Consider the following 19364-nt stretch of genomic DNA (forward strand, 5'->3'; position numbering starts at 1 on the left):
CTTCCATTCACTGCCAACCCGAAGCGGGTTGCCAAACCTTCCTCCAAACCAGTGGGCAGAGGCTCAAAAGCAAGTACTTTCCCTTCTCAATATCAGGGCTATTCAACCTGTTCCAGTAGAACAAAGGGGACAGGGTTTCTACTCCAGATTGTTTCTGGTGCCCAGAAAAGAGGGCTCTTGGCTCCCTATCCTGGATCTATCAATTCTCAACACCTTTCTGGTGGTCCCAAAATTCAAAATGCTTACACTGCAGCAGCTTCTCCCAATGCTAGCCAAGGATGCCTGGTTAGTCACCCTAGACTTAAAAGAAGCTTATCTGCACATCTCCATAAGGGAGTCTTGCAGAAAATATCTATGTTTCAGGGAAGGCTCTATACACTATCAGTTCTCTGCACTTCCCTTAGGCTTATCTACTGCGCCCAGAGTATTCACAAAGTGCCTGGCTCCAGCCATTGTATACTGCAGGCAGAGAAATATTCAAATTTACCCATACTTGGACGATTGCCTGATTCAGGCGGACAGTCACGAATTGCTGCTTCAGTAGCTGGCATTTGTAAAAAGACTCCTAACTTCACTGGGGTACACCATAAACGAAGAGAAATCACAACTGGTCGCCAGTCAAAAAATTGTATTCCTGGGAGCAAGCTTGAACACACTTCCCAGATGGCATTCCTCATTCCAGAAAAACAGGTCTATTTGACAAACTACTTCAAACTAATGGCCACCAAAACCCAGCTATTTGCAAGGAAAATACTGCAAGACCTAGGGTTCATGGCCTCATGCATTCTGCTAATTCCATATGCAAGACTGCATACGAGGAAACTTCAATGGTACTTAAAAAGTCTCTGGTGTCAACATTCTCAGGACCTGGAAACAGTGATTCATGTCATACCTTGTCTAAGGGCACAGTTCCTTTGGTGGGGAGAAGCATGCAACCACAAGGGACTGCCTTTCACACAACCCCTCACCGCCCAAAGCCTGACAACAGACGCATCAAACTGGGCATGGGGGGCTCACATGGCAGGCAAATGCATTCAAGGCAAATTGAGCCCATGACAAATTCTCCTGCATATCAATCAAAAAGATATGCTAGCTGTACAGAATGGTCTGACAGCTTTCAAATACCTAATCCTTCCAGGACAGCTCCTGATAAAGACAGACAACACCACAGTCATGTGGTACATAAACAAGTAGGGGGAACCCATTCTTACCCACTCTGCAGGTTAGCCATGGCCTTGTGGAACACAGCTTTGAACAACCAAGTGCACTTACAAGCTCATTTCCTGTCAGGCAAACAAAATTCACTGACAGATGACTTAAGCAGAAGTCTACTGGACCCACACGAGTTGAAATTGGAGTCCAACTAATTCAAACTTCTAATCCAGAGGTGGGGGACACCAGAGGTGGACCTCTTTGCTTCCCCCAAGAACCACCAATTGAGCAAATTCTGCACCAGGAACCCTCACAGCAGGGCCTTGAAGGTGGATGCCCTATCCTTCACATGGGAAAACCTCTCAATATATGCCTTTCCCCCTCTGACCCTCTTCTCAAAAGTACTACTCAAGATCAAACAGGACAGGCCGTGGGCAATCCTTATTGCCTCAGACTGGTCACGCCAGCACTGGTACCTATTCCTGCGCAGTCTGACAGCAGTGCCACCCTGGCACCAACATCTCACACCTTCCCTGCTTTCTCAGCAGGAGGGACATATTTTGCATCCACAGTTGCAAACCCTAAACCTTGCAGCCTGGCTTATCCCTTGAATACACCACGAGTAACCCTCAGCAAGCGAGTGCTGGATGTCATCCTTGAGGCCAGAAAGCCTAGTACTAGGAAATCCTATGCTGAAAAGTGGAAAAGATATTGTTCTTGTAATCAGTCTCAAGGAAAGGACACAGCTGTGCCCTCCTTACCTCAAATCCTTGATTACCTAGCAGAGCTGCTCCACAGAGGCCTATCCTCCTCCTCCATTAAGATTCATGCCTCTGCCATCTCAGCTCATTATAATACTGAGCCACCTCTCTTTTCTTACCCTCTCATCAAACAGTTCCTGAGAAGGGCTAACAATTTAAGGCCCCCTAGGAGAGCTCCCACCCCTGCCTGGGACCTTAACTTTGTACTGGAAAAGCTCACGCTTCCCCCTTTTGAACCTGCTGCTTCAGCAGAGTTAAAATTCCTCTCTTGGGAAACAGCCTTGCTTCTAGTCATTACTTCAGCAAGAAAAGTGTCTTGAGTTACAGGCACTAATGGCTGTGGAACCCTTCATTAGTTTCCATGCTGACAGGGTTTCCATCAGGACTAACCCTTCCTTTATGCTTAAGGTGGTATCCAGTGTGACTCTAAACCAATCCATCCATTTGCCAACCTTCTTCCCTAATCATCCGACGCAGAAATCCCAAGACTCTGGTATTTGGACCGACTGAGGGCTACCTGCAGGCAGATAACCCAAGTGTGATGACTGCAACAGTGAGTACACTCGAACATCTACATTTATGGTAAGTGTACACAACTGTACTTTGTCTCTTGCTTCAGGTGGGGAGGGGATTACATTTACCAAACAAACAAATTTCAGGAGATTGCCAGCTGTATCATCTCTTACTGTCTGTGACTAAATGCTGGATAATGCTGCAGTCAAAAATCACTCTGCTAGGGATGTGGCTGTTTTCATTGCTTTGCTGTAAAGGTATCACTATTGGACCATTCTTGGTTTGATTAGTTGCTCTGTGTGGCACACCATCAGGTGTTACCATCTTGATAGCATTCTTAGTAGTTGGGCATCCCTTAATATGTCTGTATTGCAGGACTTGGACTTTTTAACACTGGCCTTTGATCTAAAGTGCTGCTTTTTCTACCCAGGTGATTTACCGTTTGGGATTCTTCATCCTGAGGAAAATCACCTCATAGATCAGCTGGTACTTTAAAGTATATTGGCCATATTTTGAAGCAATTTTAGACAACAAAGCTTTGGAGTTGGACATAACCTGTTTTACCATATGCAATATAAAATCATGCAGATTTTGATGGAAAAATGGTTGCTTTTGCATTTATTGCTGAATTTCAACCCCCTGACATTTTTCTTGGAGCTCTAATAGTGTTGCCAGCTATCTGTTTTTTTCCCCTGGACTATCCAAAAATCAATAGCTGCGGTGGTGGTGCTGCGGTAGCGTTGTCGCCTTACAGTAAGACGTTGTCCTGTTCGATTCTCTGCTAAAGCGTCTTCTGTGTGGAGACATGCGTGAATGGGCGTACCTTCGTTGAAGGTTGTGCGTCAGGCCTGGCAAGTCGGTACATAAAAATCTACTGCCAATCATTAACAGACCGGAGTTCCGCTGTGGCGACCCCTAACCGGGAAAAGCCGAAAGATACAACAACATCCAAAAATCAAACCAATTGTCTGGTAGTCCAGAAAACACTGTACATACTCCGGTATTCTGTTTAAAAAAAGAAAACAGGCTATCAAAGTTTGTTAAATCTCTAGATTTACTAAGCTTCTTTACAGAAAAAACGTAAATGGCAGACAAATTGGATTTCAAAAGGAACATCACAAAATGGGTGGAAAGCGGGGGGTGGTAAGAGATGGGTAGTATTATGGGAGGTGCTAGAGGTGTGATGACCTTGGGCCACTTTTGCCACAAGGAAAGGTGGCAACCCTAAGCTCTAAACCCCTGTCATAACATCATCAAAGACTGAACCAACAATGTTTCACTTCTTAAACTAATAAATTAAACTACTGTATTTCTATGCTGAATTCATCAACAGGAGTTTCTTACATCCCGCAAAGGTAAGTTATCAACTAGATAACTTGTCTTTGCAGGAAGACAAGACAAGTACTTGTCCTTGCAGGAAGACAAGACAAGTTATCAACTAGATATTGGAGGTGGAACACTTTACTCTGAAAATCAGCACTTGTTAAGGTGATTATTTACGTTATGCTTTCACAGTTCTTGTAACAAAGTAAGTTGTTTTGATTACCCATAATGCTTTATGACTTAATCACTGCCTGTCACCTAACATGACATTATTTGTGGGTATGGTTATAGAGAACTTGAGAAAACAGTAAAGCTTAAAAAAATGAAAGCACACTACAATTTCCATTATTTATTTATTTATTTATTGATTGATTTACAAAATCACTTGTATTTTTTATTTTATTTATTTTATTTAACATTTGTTTACTGGGAAAGTCTGACTTGGAACAAAGCCAATTTTTAGCGGAGCAGACGCATGTCTTTATAACTTTTTAAATTTATTTATTGTAGCTTTAACATGAGGAGTATAACTTTGAGTGAAGTTAACTGTAAAATAGAAATGATTCAGAACATGATCACTTTAAAAACAGGTCAATTATATGTCATTTCAAGAGTCCGCCTTGATGGCTGACCAGTACCCTCCCAAAATCTCCATTGCAGGGGCAATCTGTCCATCTAGCCTCTGCTATTACAGTTCCTTGTTTATCTGGCAAGTATGTAATTGCACATTACTTGCTAGTAGTGTAGGTTTTGAATTTTACTATTAACGCCTGAGATTTGCAGGAAGTGTATCCACTGTTGGTTGGGGCAAAATGGTGGCATCAGAGGGCTGGGCTTGCTTATGCTTGTGGTATCAAAATTGTGCCAGCACTATGTTCACATTGCCCTCGCAGACACGGATTCTTTTGACAGGAAAATGCTGATGGGGAGAATTAACACTTTAATAGGACCTGAGAAAAATAAGAATGCATCTGACATGTTTAGTGCTGGTACTACAAGTCACATTTTTCATGCTAGGTCTGAAAAATCCTACTAGAGTATCTTAAAGATAAGGTAGTGCAGTTGTGTTTTGTTGAAGTGTCTGGTAATGTGAAATCCCAACAGTGATTTGGGAAAAGAACAAAGGAAACTTTTTGCTATATAGTTTCAGAATAACAAAAATAGATTTTTTTTTTTGGTTGGGGGGGTTGAATTCAAAAAGAAACCATTAGAGAAGGAGTCCTGACTTGCTAACTTGACTCTCTCAGCTGCTGTTTACTGTCATTCATTACACGCTTATTTTTATTTGTTTGTAAACTGTAAGAAGTGCAGATAGTCATTGTCTTCATGTACTTTGGTTTTAACTCAAGAAATGTGATATACGAACCTGTCTCAAAAGATTTGAATGTATTAACAAATTTATTTCTATCCACTGTTTGATGTCATTATTTACTCGGTGTTTGTTAAATGTGCAGGCATGAAGTAATTGTTTTCTGCTTGACTGTCTCCCTTAGGGTTATGGAACTCACCTGATGAACCACCTGAAGGAATACCACATAAAGCACAACATCCTATACTTCCTGACCTATGCAGATGAGTATGCCATTGGCTACTTCAAAAAGCAGGTAATCAAATCCTCTCATCTACAGTACTGGGCTGATCAGAAAATTAAGATTTTTGTTAGCTGCACTAGTTTGTTTGCTTTTTTTGTTTAAGTGGCAAGATTTAGATATAGCATTATGAGCCCGCTTTAAATTGGTCTGCTGTTGGGTTCATTCCCTCTCTTATGTTCCAGTTTGGTATTTTTTTTCTCAGAGCAAGAGCCCCTATACCAGTATACATTTCAGTGTAATAATGAGCCCATTAGGAAGGGTCCATCTAGCCTTCAAGCCCCTCCCCTAGATCTTTTCTGCCATTTGCATAGTTTGAATCTCACTGCTTGATGTTTATCTCAGAAAGCTTCCACATTTGATGCCCGAAGCATCATAACCTAATAAGTGTTAATCCAGTCATCAAACAGTGTTCCAAGACTTACACTGGTATAGTTTCAACTTTTTATGGGATGAGGGAGATCATGGAAAGCACTGCTGTAAATGATAGCAATTCAGGTCAGTCTCCAGTAGATGTAGAAGAGCCAAACTGCTTGTCTAGTTTGCTAGCATGATAGCTGGTGTATGCCAGTGGTTGAAAGTGCTTAGTGCAGGCAGTGGCAAGCAGGTCCCTTGAGAAGCTCCAGGACTTCACCAGAGTCCATTATAAGGCAAGACAAAGGTCTCACCTCTTATAGGTAAGTCCTTATATGCAGTAGCTTCCTGGTCCTCATATGTTGTGCTATTTGGCCTCATCTTAATCCCCTGCTTTGATGGACATTGAAGGGCTTGAGTGAGGGACATCCTTGAATTCCAGTACTGGAGGGGGGGGTCTCTAAGTTTAAACATCGTCTCTGTCCTGGCTGATCAGCTGGAACTGTCCAATGACCAGTTGGCTCAGATGAGTTACCTGGCTGTAACATGGTGAGGTAGACTGTGGCTAAGAACTCCGGCGCCAGTGTCTACACCAGGTATAGCATAGCTTGCTCCTCTGTGTCTGAGGAAGGTCCAGGAGTCCTCTAGACTTCAGACAGCTGTTAGCAGTCTGTTAGGACAACCATATTAAGATTTTACAATATAGCAAGTACCTCAGATTACAATGGATAGATAAGACTAGCATATAGGTCTGTATTACATTAGCAATGTGCCATTACTTCAACTAGCAAAACATTGAGATCATTAAGTTGCACTGTTAAAAAAGTCCCATCTCAAAGAATATCAAAAGATAGAAAAGCAAGCATGGCAGAAGACACCACATGTACTGGTGCATACATTTAGCATGCCACATTCAAGAAACCAAAAGAAAATGTGCAGTAAAGGATAAAAACACATGATGTCCACAGTATGTCTGAAAAGCCTATTTTATAAATGGTGTGTTATACAAGTTTACTATTTATTTATATAGATTTAGTGTCTTATAACATTTAGAGCTTTTGCATCCCCGTTTGTATGTTGCAAATAGTTAATGAATTTTTAGACTATTCATAATTAGCAGGGTAAATGTGTGTACATATTAATTTTCTAGGCTAGTATTTTTGTTAGGATTTTTTTGTTTTTGAAAAATGTTATGTGTGTGTATGTGTATATATATATGTTTATATATATATATATATATATATATATATATATATATATATATATATATATCTTTGTATTTTGTGGTATTGGTAATAAGGAATTGAATATAATATAATTATATAATATCAGTTTTGTTATTATTAATTGGTTACATTTCTTGATTTGTTAGATAGGAAATTAGATTATGGCAGGAAATGATGAAGATGTGAAAGGTTCTTTAAAAGGGATGCGCGAGTGTTATTATTTCTGAAGAGGTCCTAGTGGAAGGATGAAAATGCTGATTAAAATTGTGTTAATTTGCTTGCTTGAGTGTTTTTACTTATTTGGTTAAATAAAATGCCTTCATTTTATTTTCCTGAGTACACATGTCGAATTGGTATAGTGATATACTACATAAGGAGGCTTAATAAGAGCCATTTTTTTGTACATTCAGACATTTCGAATGTCGGGAAGTTTCACCAGAGTGCGAATTTGTTTGGTTTGGTTGTGGATATATTTTTTCGCACTGTATTTCTGCTTATTTTTTTCGGAAGGTACTTTATAATGATGTTTAAGCAATCACGTTGTCTACTAGTAAACAAGGAGTATCTGTAGAGAAAGTTGCTCTTTTTTTAAATTTTCATTTGCTGCATGCCTTTCAGCTTTACAGGCCTCACTGACATGATGATGTGGAACAGATTTAGGTAACTCCACATGGCATCTTACATGTTACTGCTCAGCTGTGTGATCAGAACTTCATTTTCAGTAGTTTTTTTGTGGCTCATGTTACCAGTGCTTCTCAGCTCCCTGTATGTTGTCATGTTTACACAGTCCGCAATACCAAACCCTCAGTCATGAGTGTATCACATCCAGCAATGAGATGTTCATCATCTTCTAGTTTTGTGCTACAGAACCTGCATTTGTCTGCATCTCTTACATTTTATGTAGACATTCCACAAATGTTTACGTAGTCCACTGCCTGTTAACCTTTCACCTTTTTATTTTAAACTCTGGTTTAGCCATTCATATGTCAAGTCTTGATCAACATGATTGTTACAGAAGTTCTGTATACTTCTCAGCACAGGTGTGGGCTTTCCATTTTTCCCCCTTTTCTTTTGGTCATTCTCTTTGTAGTCTTTCTGTTTTTATCACTTTCTTTTGCCACCTGATTTTTGTCCGTTTCTGTTTTTGATTTCCATTTCTGTTCCTTTCTGAAATACTTCTGGTAATCCGAGCAAAGTTGTCACCTCAGGCTTGATTTCTTCATAGTTTGGTACTTTCTCCATACTTGGATCTTATGGTTTCAGCAAATACGTATGTAGTCAATTTGTAGAAGGATGAAACATCTAGAAAGAATAAAAGAGTAAGGCTGGAGAGGAACATGTTTGTTTGTGGGGTTCTGACTTTACCAAGAGTCGACTGGGATAGGGTAATCTACCAGCTGGAAAGAAAGAGAGTTTGAGGTAAACAGAGTTTTTGGACCGTAGGGTAGGAGGTCAGTGATGTGCCAGTGACACTGTTAGCCATCACTGGTTGTCACTGTGGTTCAAAGAGGGGGAGGGTAAGAATCCAGAGGAAAAGAAGATGATGTGGAATTTTGAGAGTGGATTATGTTGAGCTGATGGAGAGGGCCAGAGGTAAAGTTAGTGATGCAGGAGCCAACTGAGAGGTAAACAGGATGTGAGAAAGGGTCACGGAAGGAGTACAAACGACTATGGGAAAGGCAGGAGGAGGAAGAAAAAACAGTGAAGAGGAGAATATGAATACAGCTGTGTAAGAAAGTGAGGTGGCTAGCAGTTTAGAAGACAAAATGTAAAAGGGAAGAGGGGTGGGAGGACAGAGGAGGCACTGTACTGTGAGGCAGGCAGGAAAGTAACAGAGGGTCAGTGCAGAAGGAACGTGACAGAAGGAGACAGGTGTGGGAGCTGTATTTTTTAGGTGCGTAGCAGAAGGGAGGAATGGACTGACAAAGCTGATTCAAGATGGGACAGTTATGGAAATGGTGGGGGGGGCATATATACTGAATAAATACTTTGCCTTGCTTTTCCTTAGAGAAAGGAATGGAAGGTGCCATACTGGCAAAGGGGAGATGAGGAAGAGTGAGAAGAGCCATAGACAGAAATCTGAGGATGAAGACAAAAGAGGTGAAAGTAGAACTGGTTGATAAAGGAACCGTTGGATATGGCCATCTATCTGAGTGAACTGGCAACAGGACTAATTATTTAAGGACAGAGTTGATAATGCTATATGCACATAAATGCCATTTTTGTCTTTTTATAGATTTCTTCTAAAATTGTTCAGCCTTAGGTTTCCATCTTTTTAAGATCAGCTCAGAATTAACAGAAAAGTGAAGTTCCATTGTTTAACTTCTATTTTTTTTTTTTTTTTTTTTGTAAAATAAGCATTTTTTTTAGCTTCTAGAATTTATCAGATTAATAGACAGAAAAGCCATTTGTTTATTTTTATAGCCTGAAATCTGGCCGGGTAGGTGGATGGGGTTTTACAGTTGCCATTTACAGAGTTTTTTTTTTTAAGTCAGGATTGGGTAGTTTAAGTTATGGTAACAGCCCTTCAGATATTGGATAAGATGGAGGCTGCAGAGTTATCAGTAGTACATACTTCAAAGAAAGAGTAGTTGCTTTGAGAAGTAGGCTATATAAGGCATTGAGCAGAACTAACCGCATTTCCATGTTTAAGAACCAAAATTAAAATTCACTGCAATGATCATCTGCAGTGTAACTGTTGTAAAGTCAGAAAATGTTTGTGGTAATGTATTGTAGCTATAAAGATGGAGGACTCTGTACTTCATAAAATTGAAGATGTTTCAGCCATGCCAGAAGTTGCATGTTTTATTGTATTAGATGCTAGCTAGAGATTTTGATTTAAGCTTGATAAGAAAACTTCCTACTGTGCTGTTTTAAGGGGTGATGCACCAGAGCAGAACATAATAGATTAAATTACCAAGGCAACCTCAAGATAAGCAAAATAAGTGCAAGATTAAGAGTTGCAAATCTGAATTATATGGGGTCAAGTTTTAACTTCAAGGGGCGTGAAACTAGATGACAGGATTTAGAGAAGTGATGCATGTTTCTGGCTGAAGATAAGTTCATATGAGATTTCATAGAATGACACATTTTTTTCAAGGTTTACTGGAATATCTCAGGAGAAAGTATGTTATAAAGAAATGCAGCAAGGTATTGTAGTACAATGCAAGAAAGAGATGTAAATTTCTTAAACAATTAATGACAGAAGAGCCCATTCTGAAATGTTTGATGTGAATATGTTTCAAATTTCAAGATGCAAGGCAGAATGACATTGTGATTTAGCTAGAAGATAAACTTTGAGTCCAAAGACTTCATTGAGCAAGGATGTACTCAGAAAAATAATTGCTAGCTCTAGAACACTGTTATGAGAAGTTCCATGAGTTTATTATAGTAGTGGTGAACAAAATAACCATAAACATTTGCAGAATACATTTGAGAAGTTGTTTCAAAAGGCAATGCCTGTATAAGAAGACTGTTGTAGTTATAGAAGGTATAACAGAGTTATGAATTGTGAGCCAGAAGAAGAGATGCACATAATTAGTATGCTGAGTCATTTTTCTTTACCAGGTAAGATTATAGCAATAACCCACGCCTGGGTGTGGATAATGCTGGATTTACCCACGGTTGGTGTGGTTTGGTCACGAGGACGAAGCCCGAGTGGTCAAACAAAGCCAACCATGGGTAAATCCAGCATTACTCACACCCAGAAGTGGGTTATTGCTATTATACAATGACATTATTTAAGAAAAAAAATAATTACTTTTCTTAAATAATGGCATTGTATAATGCCTTCTTGCTGCCCTTCCGCAGTTGTCTGGTATTCTGCGGCAGTTCTGATGTACTGCGCATGCCTACACAGTACATCAGAGCTGTGGGTAAAAGCAACGGAGAAAGCAGGATCTCCATTGCTTTTTAAAAACTGTTTCGCTATGTTAAATGGGTTTAACATAGTGAGACAGCTTTAATAAAAGTAACTGAGAATATCCGTTGCTTTTTTAAAGCTGTCTCACTATGTTAAACCCATTTAACACAGCAGACAAATTTTGAAAAACAACGGAGAAAGCAAGATCTCAAAACTGTTTTGCTATGTTAAATGAGTTTAACATAGCGAAACAGCTTTAAAAAAAGCAATGGAGAATATCCATTGCTTTTTTAAAGCTGTCTGGCTATGTTAAACCCGTTTAACATAGCGAGACAGGTTTGAAAAAATCAACGGAGAAAGCAAGGTCTCCGTTGCTTTTTTAAAAACCGTCTCGCTATGTTAAATGAATTTAATATAGCGAGACAGCTTTAAGAAAAGCAACGGAGAATCTCTGTTGCTTTTTTAAAGCTGTCTCGCTATGTTAAACTCGTTTAACATAGAGAGACAGTGTGAAGCAACGGAGATCTTGCTTTCTCCGTTGCTGTAAAAAAAGTTATAGTAATGGAAAAAGTCCGGGCGACTGGACCTTTTTCCATTACTATAACTCTGATTTACAACATGCACGCTGACCAATCAGCGTGCACGTTTTTGAATATTTAATAGGGGGTCGTTGTATAATATCAGTGTTTCAACAGTATACTGAAAGTGATCTTGAGATACATAAGCTTCAAGAAATGGCTGTGAGAGGTTGACTACAACAACCATTTGTTTCATTTAGATGAGAGCTCAGTTGAATGCAAGTAAGGTTCAAGGCTGATTTATTGATAGTGCCATGTCAGATGAAGAAAGGAATATTGGTAAGAATGTGAGTCTCGCTTGTAAATTGTGATGTGTAACAAAGAAGCTAAGGTGTTATTTTGGCCAGGGAATCCTGTACAGTTAAACAAGAGATTCAGAGTTGTGCTGTGTGGCAATGCTTATCACTAATCCAGAAGGTATGGTGATAATATCTTATTTATTTCCATGGCATCCATGAATTAGAACAGATTTATATCTTTGTCAGAAATGTGCAGGTTATGTCTGTGTTGACTCTCAAACTTTCTTGAGATCATGACATTAACAGATGCTGCAAGTAGAGGTGTGATCAGTGGTGCACTGAAGGCTAAATTTACACGGTTTGAAATTCGTATTGGAGAGAAAATTATATAGTACAACATACAAGCGTGGTGTTTCAGGAATTTTAAAGAACTGTAGGAGTTTCAGCATGGTATGTCTTGTACTGACTGTACACAGTCTACTGGTTATGTCTGGAATGCAGTACAGACTAAGAACTTTAAGAAAAAATCACAGAGCATTTAAACTAGCTTAAGTAGATTCAGAATTGGCTACTTCACTTTAAAGTACTGAAACAAACTTATGTTAGCAGATTTACTTTACAAGTTTAAAGGTGGTTATCCAGCTCTCATTTTAATTGCTTAAAAGAGCAAGTGAGTCAAGCAAAACAATGGAGGGTGGAAGTGCCATTGTTGCATTCTCTAGACAGTAGAACTATGAAAAATGTCATTAACAACAATTGGAGGATTCTCTTAGCAAAGCAAGGACTATTTAAAGTAGCTGTGGATAAGCCAGGGTTCATTAACGAAAGAGGCAAAACTTTAAAACAGTGTTTGAGAATCCATTAGCAAAGATTAACTGTGATAAATGTATAGATACTCATAAATACTTTGCGTGTAATATGTACATATTCTTTGCAGATGGCCTTGTTTTATATGAAGCAACTATTTCTTATGGTGTACCACGTTATTTTACTTCTGAGTATGTGGTGTATTCCACAGTATGTACAACATACAACGTGTTTATATAGGGAAAAAACCTGCAGAAAATTGCAAAGTGGAATGTATGGTATATTTGTGTTGCTGAAGAGGAAAACTAGGGAAACAGAGGTAATAAACTGGAGCTCAGGGAATAGCAATGGGAAATTAAATTAAATGAATATGTTAAATTTCAGATTTGAATATGACTAGTTAAAAGTATGTGTTAAAAATAAACTTTGAAAACGTGATGTACAAAGGATTTTTATATGTGTGTCAAAGTATATTTAATGATTAAGATGTTAAACCATATTTAAAAGTATGGGAATGATTTATAGAATCAGTCTGAAGAAGTCTTGGTAAAGAAATAAAATAAACAGTTTTATTTTGTCACAGTCTCAACTCTTCATTTTTGTAGTGTCTTAGTTGATTTGTTAGTTAAAATTCTTACATGTACAGTTTTGCTGACCTCTGAGCATCTAGTCCAGGTGCAAGAGAATGTGAAACAAGTTTAGGAGAGAGAAAGAGAAATTCTGTTATGATCAACATGCAAAGCATGCATTATTTCTGAAAGAAGGGGACTCGGTAAGAATTCAGCATGGTTACGGTGTAAGACTCCCTTACAGTATTGTTTTTAAGCATTGTGACTTGCCAGGGTCATTTTTGTTCTTACTGTACATGAAAAAGTTCTTAGAAGAAGCAGAAGGCACATTTTCAAAATAACTGCCTCATAGTAACCAATTTCATGATGCTCCGAGACATGCTGAGGTATTCCAAGAAATGATCAGAGATTCAAAGAGGTGGAGGCATTTTTAGGGAGGCTAGCAAATAGGATAAGGCAAGGTGAGCTGTCAAGAGATTTATCACCAGAAGTATCTGGTAAATTGTCATATGCTTTGCATATTACAGAATCCTCTAGGTATTCAAGATTTGCATGGATAACCTATAAAAGTGGGTGTAATTATATCAGAGGTCTCTGCCATTCCTGAGTCCACATATTGAGATGCCATGCATCACAATATCAGTTACTCATTTGAAAAAGTCATTTGACTTTTCCTTTATGAACTCATGTTGAAAAACATCTACTTTAGGAATCGCCTATCTCATATGGTGGTTTCTGTATTGGTATTGTGGTTAGAACTGATTATTTGGTAATGGATTTGTAGCACCCTGATAAACATTCACATTCTTTAGAAACTGGTATAGTTTTAGCAGACATCTAATTCTGGCATTTGCACTGTATGGAAATATAATTTAAGGTGTTTGAGAGTTTAGATAACTGAGATTGATAAACACAAGGAGTAGCAAACAAATATTTATTTAACCTGCTGAAGTAGATCCGTGGTCATTTTGCAAACTTAAGGTAGAACGTTGTAAATCCTGTTCCCTGTGATATTTGTCTACATACGAAACCTGAATATTTAGTAAACAGGTCAGTTAATTCTATGTTGGAATATATAACTCTATTTCCATGGAAATTCTTTTTGGGAATTTCTCTGTTGATTCATTTGAATGTTTCTTGCCAACTTTTGCTCGCCTTGCCTTTTCTTTCCATTCATTTTTTCTTTTAGATATTAAATATATGTTTTTGTTGGAGAGTTTTAGTTTTACTTTCTTTTTGTAACATTTTTTCTTTTAACATCTGTGGTCTGTTTTTATGTATGTTGTTTGTGTTAAACATTTACAGATATTTTTCAAGTATTTATTATAGTGCATGGAGCGCTGTGTTTTATGCTCCAAAATTCAGAAAAAGACAAATCAGCTAAGCGTTAAAGTGGTTCAAGATCGGGCCTTAAAAATTGTTGAGCACCCCTGCTTAAATTGTTAAGGTCGGATATAGTGTTAGGCATTCAAATCTATCTGTCTGTGCCGACCAATAAATGACACCAGCAGTACTGCTTCGCTCTTGCGGTGAATTTCTTGGCATCCATGTCTTGAATGCATAATAAACTGATTATGATCATCAACCTGATCATAATCCTGTATAGTAGCATAATAATCTACTGTCCTAAACTTGTATGTTACAACAGCTTTTGTATCATATGTAACTAGCTAAATGTGGTTATGATAGTAATGCACTCTTAGTTATAACTTATAGTGCTAATGTACGAAATGTAAAGAAAGTTTATAAAGGGTAATTACTTTTGTGAGGACATAAAAACAACTTTGTCATAGAATTTTCATTTTAAAGCATCACAGAAGTTTCCTGTGTGAAGATTTGAAAAGTTAAATCATTGCACTGAATGGCATGATGGAAAACTTTAGGCATTAATGCAATTACCTTTTGTTATTTAGGGGTTTTCAAAAGATATCAAAGTTCCTAAGAGCCGGTACCTTGGCTATATTAAGGATTATGAAGGGGCGACATTGATGGAGTGTGAACTAAATCCTCGGATTCCGTACACAGAACTTTCTCACATCATCAAAAAACAGAAAGAGGTGTGCTGCATTTTTGTATGATGAACTTACTTTATTGAGGAAGCGGGAGATTAATGTGCTTATAAGGAATTCCCTTCACTTTTGTTCTGATAAAAACTGTGATCCATTAATTGTGACTAGTAATTAAGTTTCCAGTTAAAATGACTGTTGCAACTGAATGGTTAATAACATTTTTTTTTCTAAGTCGAATCATTTAATGAATTTGGATTTCTAACAATAAAATGAAACTAATGATAGATATTGATTAGGTTGTACAAGTGAGAATTTTTAATTATATTCACAGTCAGTCTTGCTAAAATGTATTTTCATCTATTCAGAGCATCGTAGTTTAAGATTATTTTTTATTTTGCTGCACCTGAAGTGTAGATGATGTTTCAGAAGAAATCAAGACTGTGGCACTTACGAGATTCAAATAACTGGAGCCAAAGTCATGGATTAAATCTCAACCCGAAGAAATGCATTAAAGTGCCTTTGGGGAAACTGCCACCCAGGCTAATTACTCCATTCATAAGACACTTCTAAGAGCTGACCCAGTAGTCAGGGATCTGGGAACATGTGATGTTCATCGTGTTTCACTGTTGCAGTCATTACACTTGGGTTATCCTGCTGGCAGGCTACCCGCAGTCAGCCTGAATTCCAAAGTCTTGGTCCGGCGTCGGTTGCTGTTGCCTCTTCCCTGACGTCAGTGCGCCAGCGGTATAAAAGTTGCAGCCGACGCCATTTTCTTCTGTCTTTCTTGCCGCACGGTGCCCGAAGCAAAAGTAGTTCGCAAGTGCCGGTCGGCCGACCCCTGAGATTTTTGAAATTGAATTTCAGATCCAAAGTCTTCTATAAAGCTAAGTACCCCATTGGGGAAACTTTTTTCTTGCTCCAGACTGACGTCAGAAAAAGTTAACAATTGTATTTCTTGTAGGAAGCAAATACCGAATAAGGATTTTCACTCTTACTGTATTCCTTGCCTAGGCCCTGACCATGACATTGCTAGTTGTTGGTTTTGTGCTAGATTTAACTAACGCACTATTAAGAATTGGTACGATTTTGCTTTTCATTACTTTGGCCAAAGGTTTAACTACATAATGTCGTCGGAACAGCCGACGACCGGAGTTCATAAAAAGCACAAGGAAAAAGAAAAGGACAGGCATCCGAGGTCCAAAACTGACGATGAAGCCTCTGCTAGGCCAGTCGCTGGTTCTCAGGTAGATGCTTTCGCAGCCCCTGACGCCCACTACCTCAGAGCCACAGGCCGCCTCTGTCTCCCACGTGGAGACAGCTAGGCCTCTGGATACTGAAGGTATTGGGCCTTCAGAAACTAATCCCTCAGATGGGTCCGGAGCCGCTGAGCAGGCATCGGCTTCTGAGGGTGTTTTCAGACCTAAACAGCTTTATATCAAGCCAACTTCAGCATCAAAGACAAAGACTAAAACAGTTTTAAAGACAAAGAAACAAGTACAGCACTCTCCAGGACAGACTTCCTTGCCTAAGAAACAGATGCTCAAACCGAAGACCTAATTACTTTGATCAGTGGTTCCCATCCCCCTCCTGATAAGAGGCCTAGGCAAGACACTGAATATGATTCCTCTGATGAGGTTTTCATTTCCTCTGACTCCTCTTCAGAACAGGGATACCCTATTCCTCCCTATGAGGATTCTGATGCTGAAGAATCTATTCCTTCAGCTTCTCCTCCTGAGGATTATTCATTTGGGAAAACCTTGCATACCATGAGGGAGCATTTCCACTGGGAGAGCCGAGATTATTCTGATAATAAGAAAAGGCTCCGAGACTTTCTTTTACCATGTCAGCACAGACCTCTTGCTATTCCTCCTGTTCTAGACATTGTAGATGATGTATTTTCAGAGTCCGGCCTGTCTCCCGACTCTTTACCTCCTGCACCTCTTAAGCCAGGCAGATACTACAGGGTTCCAGATTCTCATAAACGTCTATCTAAAAACCCTGCAGCTGACCCAGAAACTGTTTCACAGGGTCCCAAAGGGGTCAAGGCTGCTACTGCAAAAAACCCTGTCCCCTCAGATAGAGATTCTAGGGCACTGGACAGATGGGGGAAAAAAGTTTACACTTCTGCTACCTTGGCTGTAAGGGCTTTAAATTGTCAATTTCATATGCTTAAATATCAGCAATATTTAATGTCTCTGTTAAAACAGAAAATGTTGACAATTTCTGAATGTGCTGAGAACAAGGAATTGCAGGATTTATTGCATTCAGCTGAACAAGTGGGAAAACATACTTTGCAATGTGGTTATGATTCACTGGAGGCCTCTTGCAGTGCCGCTGTAACAGGCTCTGTCATTAGAAGGCATGCTTGGTTAAAGGAACAGACTCTGCCTGATCATGTTAAAGCAAAATTATTGGATGCTCCATTACAGCATGATACTTTGTTTGGTGTTAAGGCAGAAGAGGTGTTAAAATGGAGGATAAAGCTAAATCTATGTAGACAGTGTAGGATTTCTTACAAGTGCAGCCACCCAGCTTTAGCAGGAACTGGCCTTCTAAAAATTGGTCCTGTCCCGTGTCAGACAGGCCACAAAGAGGCAGATAATGATGCCCTAGAGGCAGACAACAGCCCCAGGGCTCATACAGGCCCAGACAGTGGGTTGCTTCTACCTCCAAAAGCGGAGAAGACAAAACACAGCCATATAGGAAACAGTCCCAATGACTTCCCTCTGCCAATGCCAAGCATTTATCTTTTGGCAGCACCCTTGGGGGGAAAGCTAGCACTTTTTTCACAAAATTGGCACATGATTACCTAGGACAAATGGGTCTTAAATGTAGTCTCTCAGGGCTACAGGTTCCACTTTCACATCCTTCCAAAGGCAAAAGATATGCCAGACCTGCCACACAATCAGTGGGCAGAGGCACAAAACCAAGTTTCATCTCTCATGGACATGAGAGATATTCAGCCAGTGCCATGACAAGAGCAGGGACAATGATTTTACTCAAGACTTTTCTTAGTACTAAGAAAGGACAAAGCATGGAGACCGATTCTGGACCTGTCTATTCTAAATACCTTTCTGGACATTTCGAAATTCAAAATATTGACTCTGCAGCAGCTTCTGCCCATGCTGGGCAAAAAGGCTTGGCTTGTAACTTTGGACCTCAAAGAGGCATACCTGCATGTCCCAATCAGACAGTCTTGCAGAAGATACCTCAGAATCATAGCTGGCTCAATGCACTACCAATTCTCTGCACTGCCCTTTGGCTTATCTACTGCGCCCAGGGTCTTAACAAAATGCCTGGCATTTTGCAGACAAAGAGGAATTCAAATATATCCCTACTTGGACGAATGCCTTATTCAAGCAGAGGCCAAAGACATTCTACTAAAGCATTTGGAGTTTGTAAAAAGATTACTAATTTGTCTAGGGTACACAGTAAACAAAAATAAATCAAAACTAGTACCCTCTCAAGAGATAATATTCCAGGGTGCAAGCTTAAATACAACTGCCCAGATGGCTTATCTCACGCCTGGCAAACAAAGGCAACAGAGTTCTTACTTCGAAAACATGGCAACAAAGACCCAGTTATCTGCAAGAAAAATTCTGCAGGCTCTGGGCTACATGGCCTCCTGCATTCTGCTAATTCTGTATGCAAGACTGCATATGAGGAAACTACAGTGGTACCTAAAAAGTGTTTGGACTCAACATTGCCACAGCCTGGAATCATTCATTTCACTCATTCCCTGCCTACAATAGGAGTTTCGATGGTGGGCACAGGCCTGCCACCACAGCAAGGGACAGCCATTCACTTTACCCACAGCCAAGCAAACACTAACGACAGGTGCATCAGATTATGCCTGGGGGGCCCACATGGCAGGAAAATGGGCACATGGTCCCCATGCCAAAGGCATCTACACATCAATCAAAAAGAGATGCTAGCTGTACAAAATGCCCTGACATCCTTCAAGGACCTACTTCATAGGAGTTTGCTAAAGATGGACAACACCACAGTCATGTGGTACATAAACAAGCAGGGGGGCATCCATTACTACCCCCTCTGCAGACAAGCCATGATTTTGTGGAACACAGCATTGACTTACCAAGTACACCTGCAAGCACAATTCCTGCCAGGAAAAACAAATGCTCTGGCAGACGAACTAAGCAGAAACCTCATGGACCCTCACAAGTGGAAACTAGATCCACAAATCTTCAGCATGATAACAAGAAATTGGGGATGCCCAGACATAGATCTTTTTGCCTCCCCCCACAACTGCCAACTTCAGAGATTCTGCACAAGGACTTATTACAAACAAGCATGGAAAGTGGATGCTCTGTCATTCAGCTGGAACAAACTTACAGTATATGCCTTTCCTCCACTGCCTCTCC

General features: G+C 39.6%; 1 protein-coding gene across 2 annotated transcripts in view; it reads left to right on the forward strand.

Moving 5' to 3' along the window:
- The window catches only part of KAT2A (lysine acetyltransferase 2A), a 647704-nt gene that overhangs the window by 594371 nt on the left and 33969 nt on the right, over positions 1-19364 (forward strand). For both annotated transcript variants that reach the window (XM_044054728.1, XM_044054730.1), the window contains 2 exons: positions 5243-5353; positions 14887-15030. In XM_044054728.1, the coding sequence (XP_043910663.1) occupies positions 5243-5353; positions 14887-15030 (255 nt within the window). The remainder of the gene's footprint in view (positions 1-5242; positions 5354-14886; positions 15031-19364) is intronic.

This window comes from Protopterus annectens, chromosome 13.part0, assembly GCF_019279795.1.
Source record: "Protopterus annectens isolate FY-2018-M chromosome 13.part0, PAN1.0, whole genome shotgun sequence".
Lineage (NCBI taxonomy): Eukaryota > Metazoa > Chordata > Ceratodontiformes > Protopteridae > Protopterus > Protopterus annectens.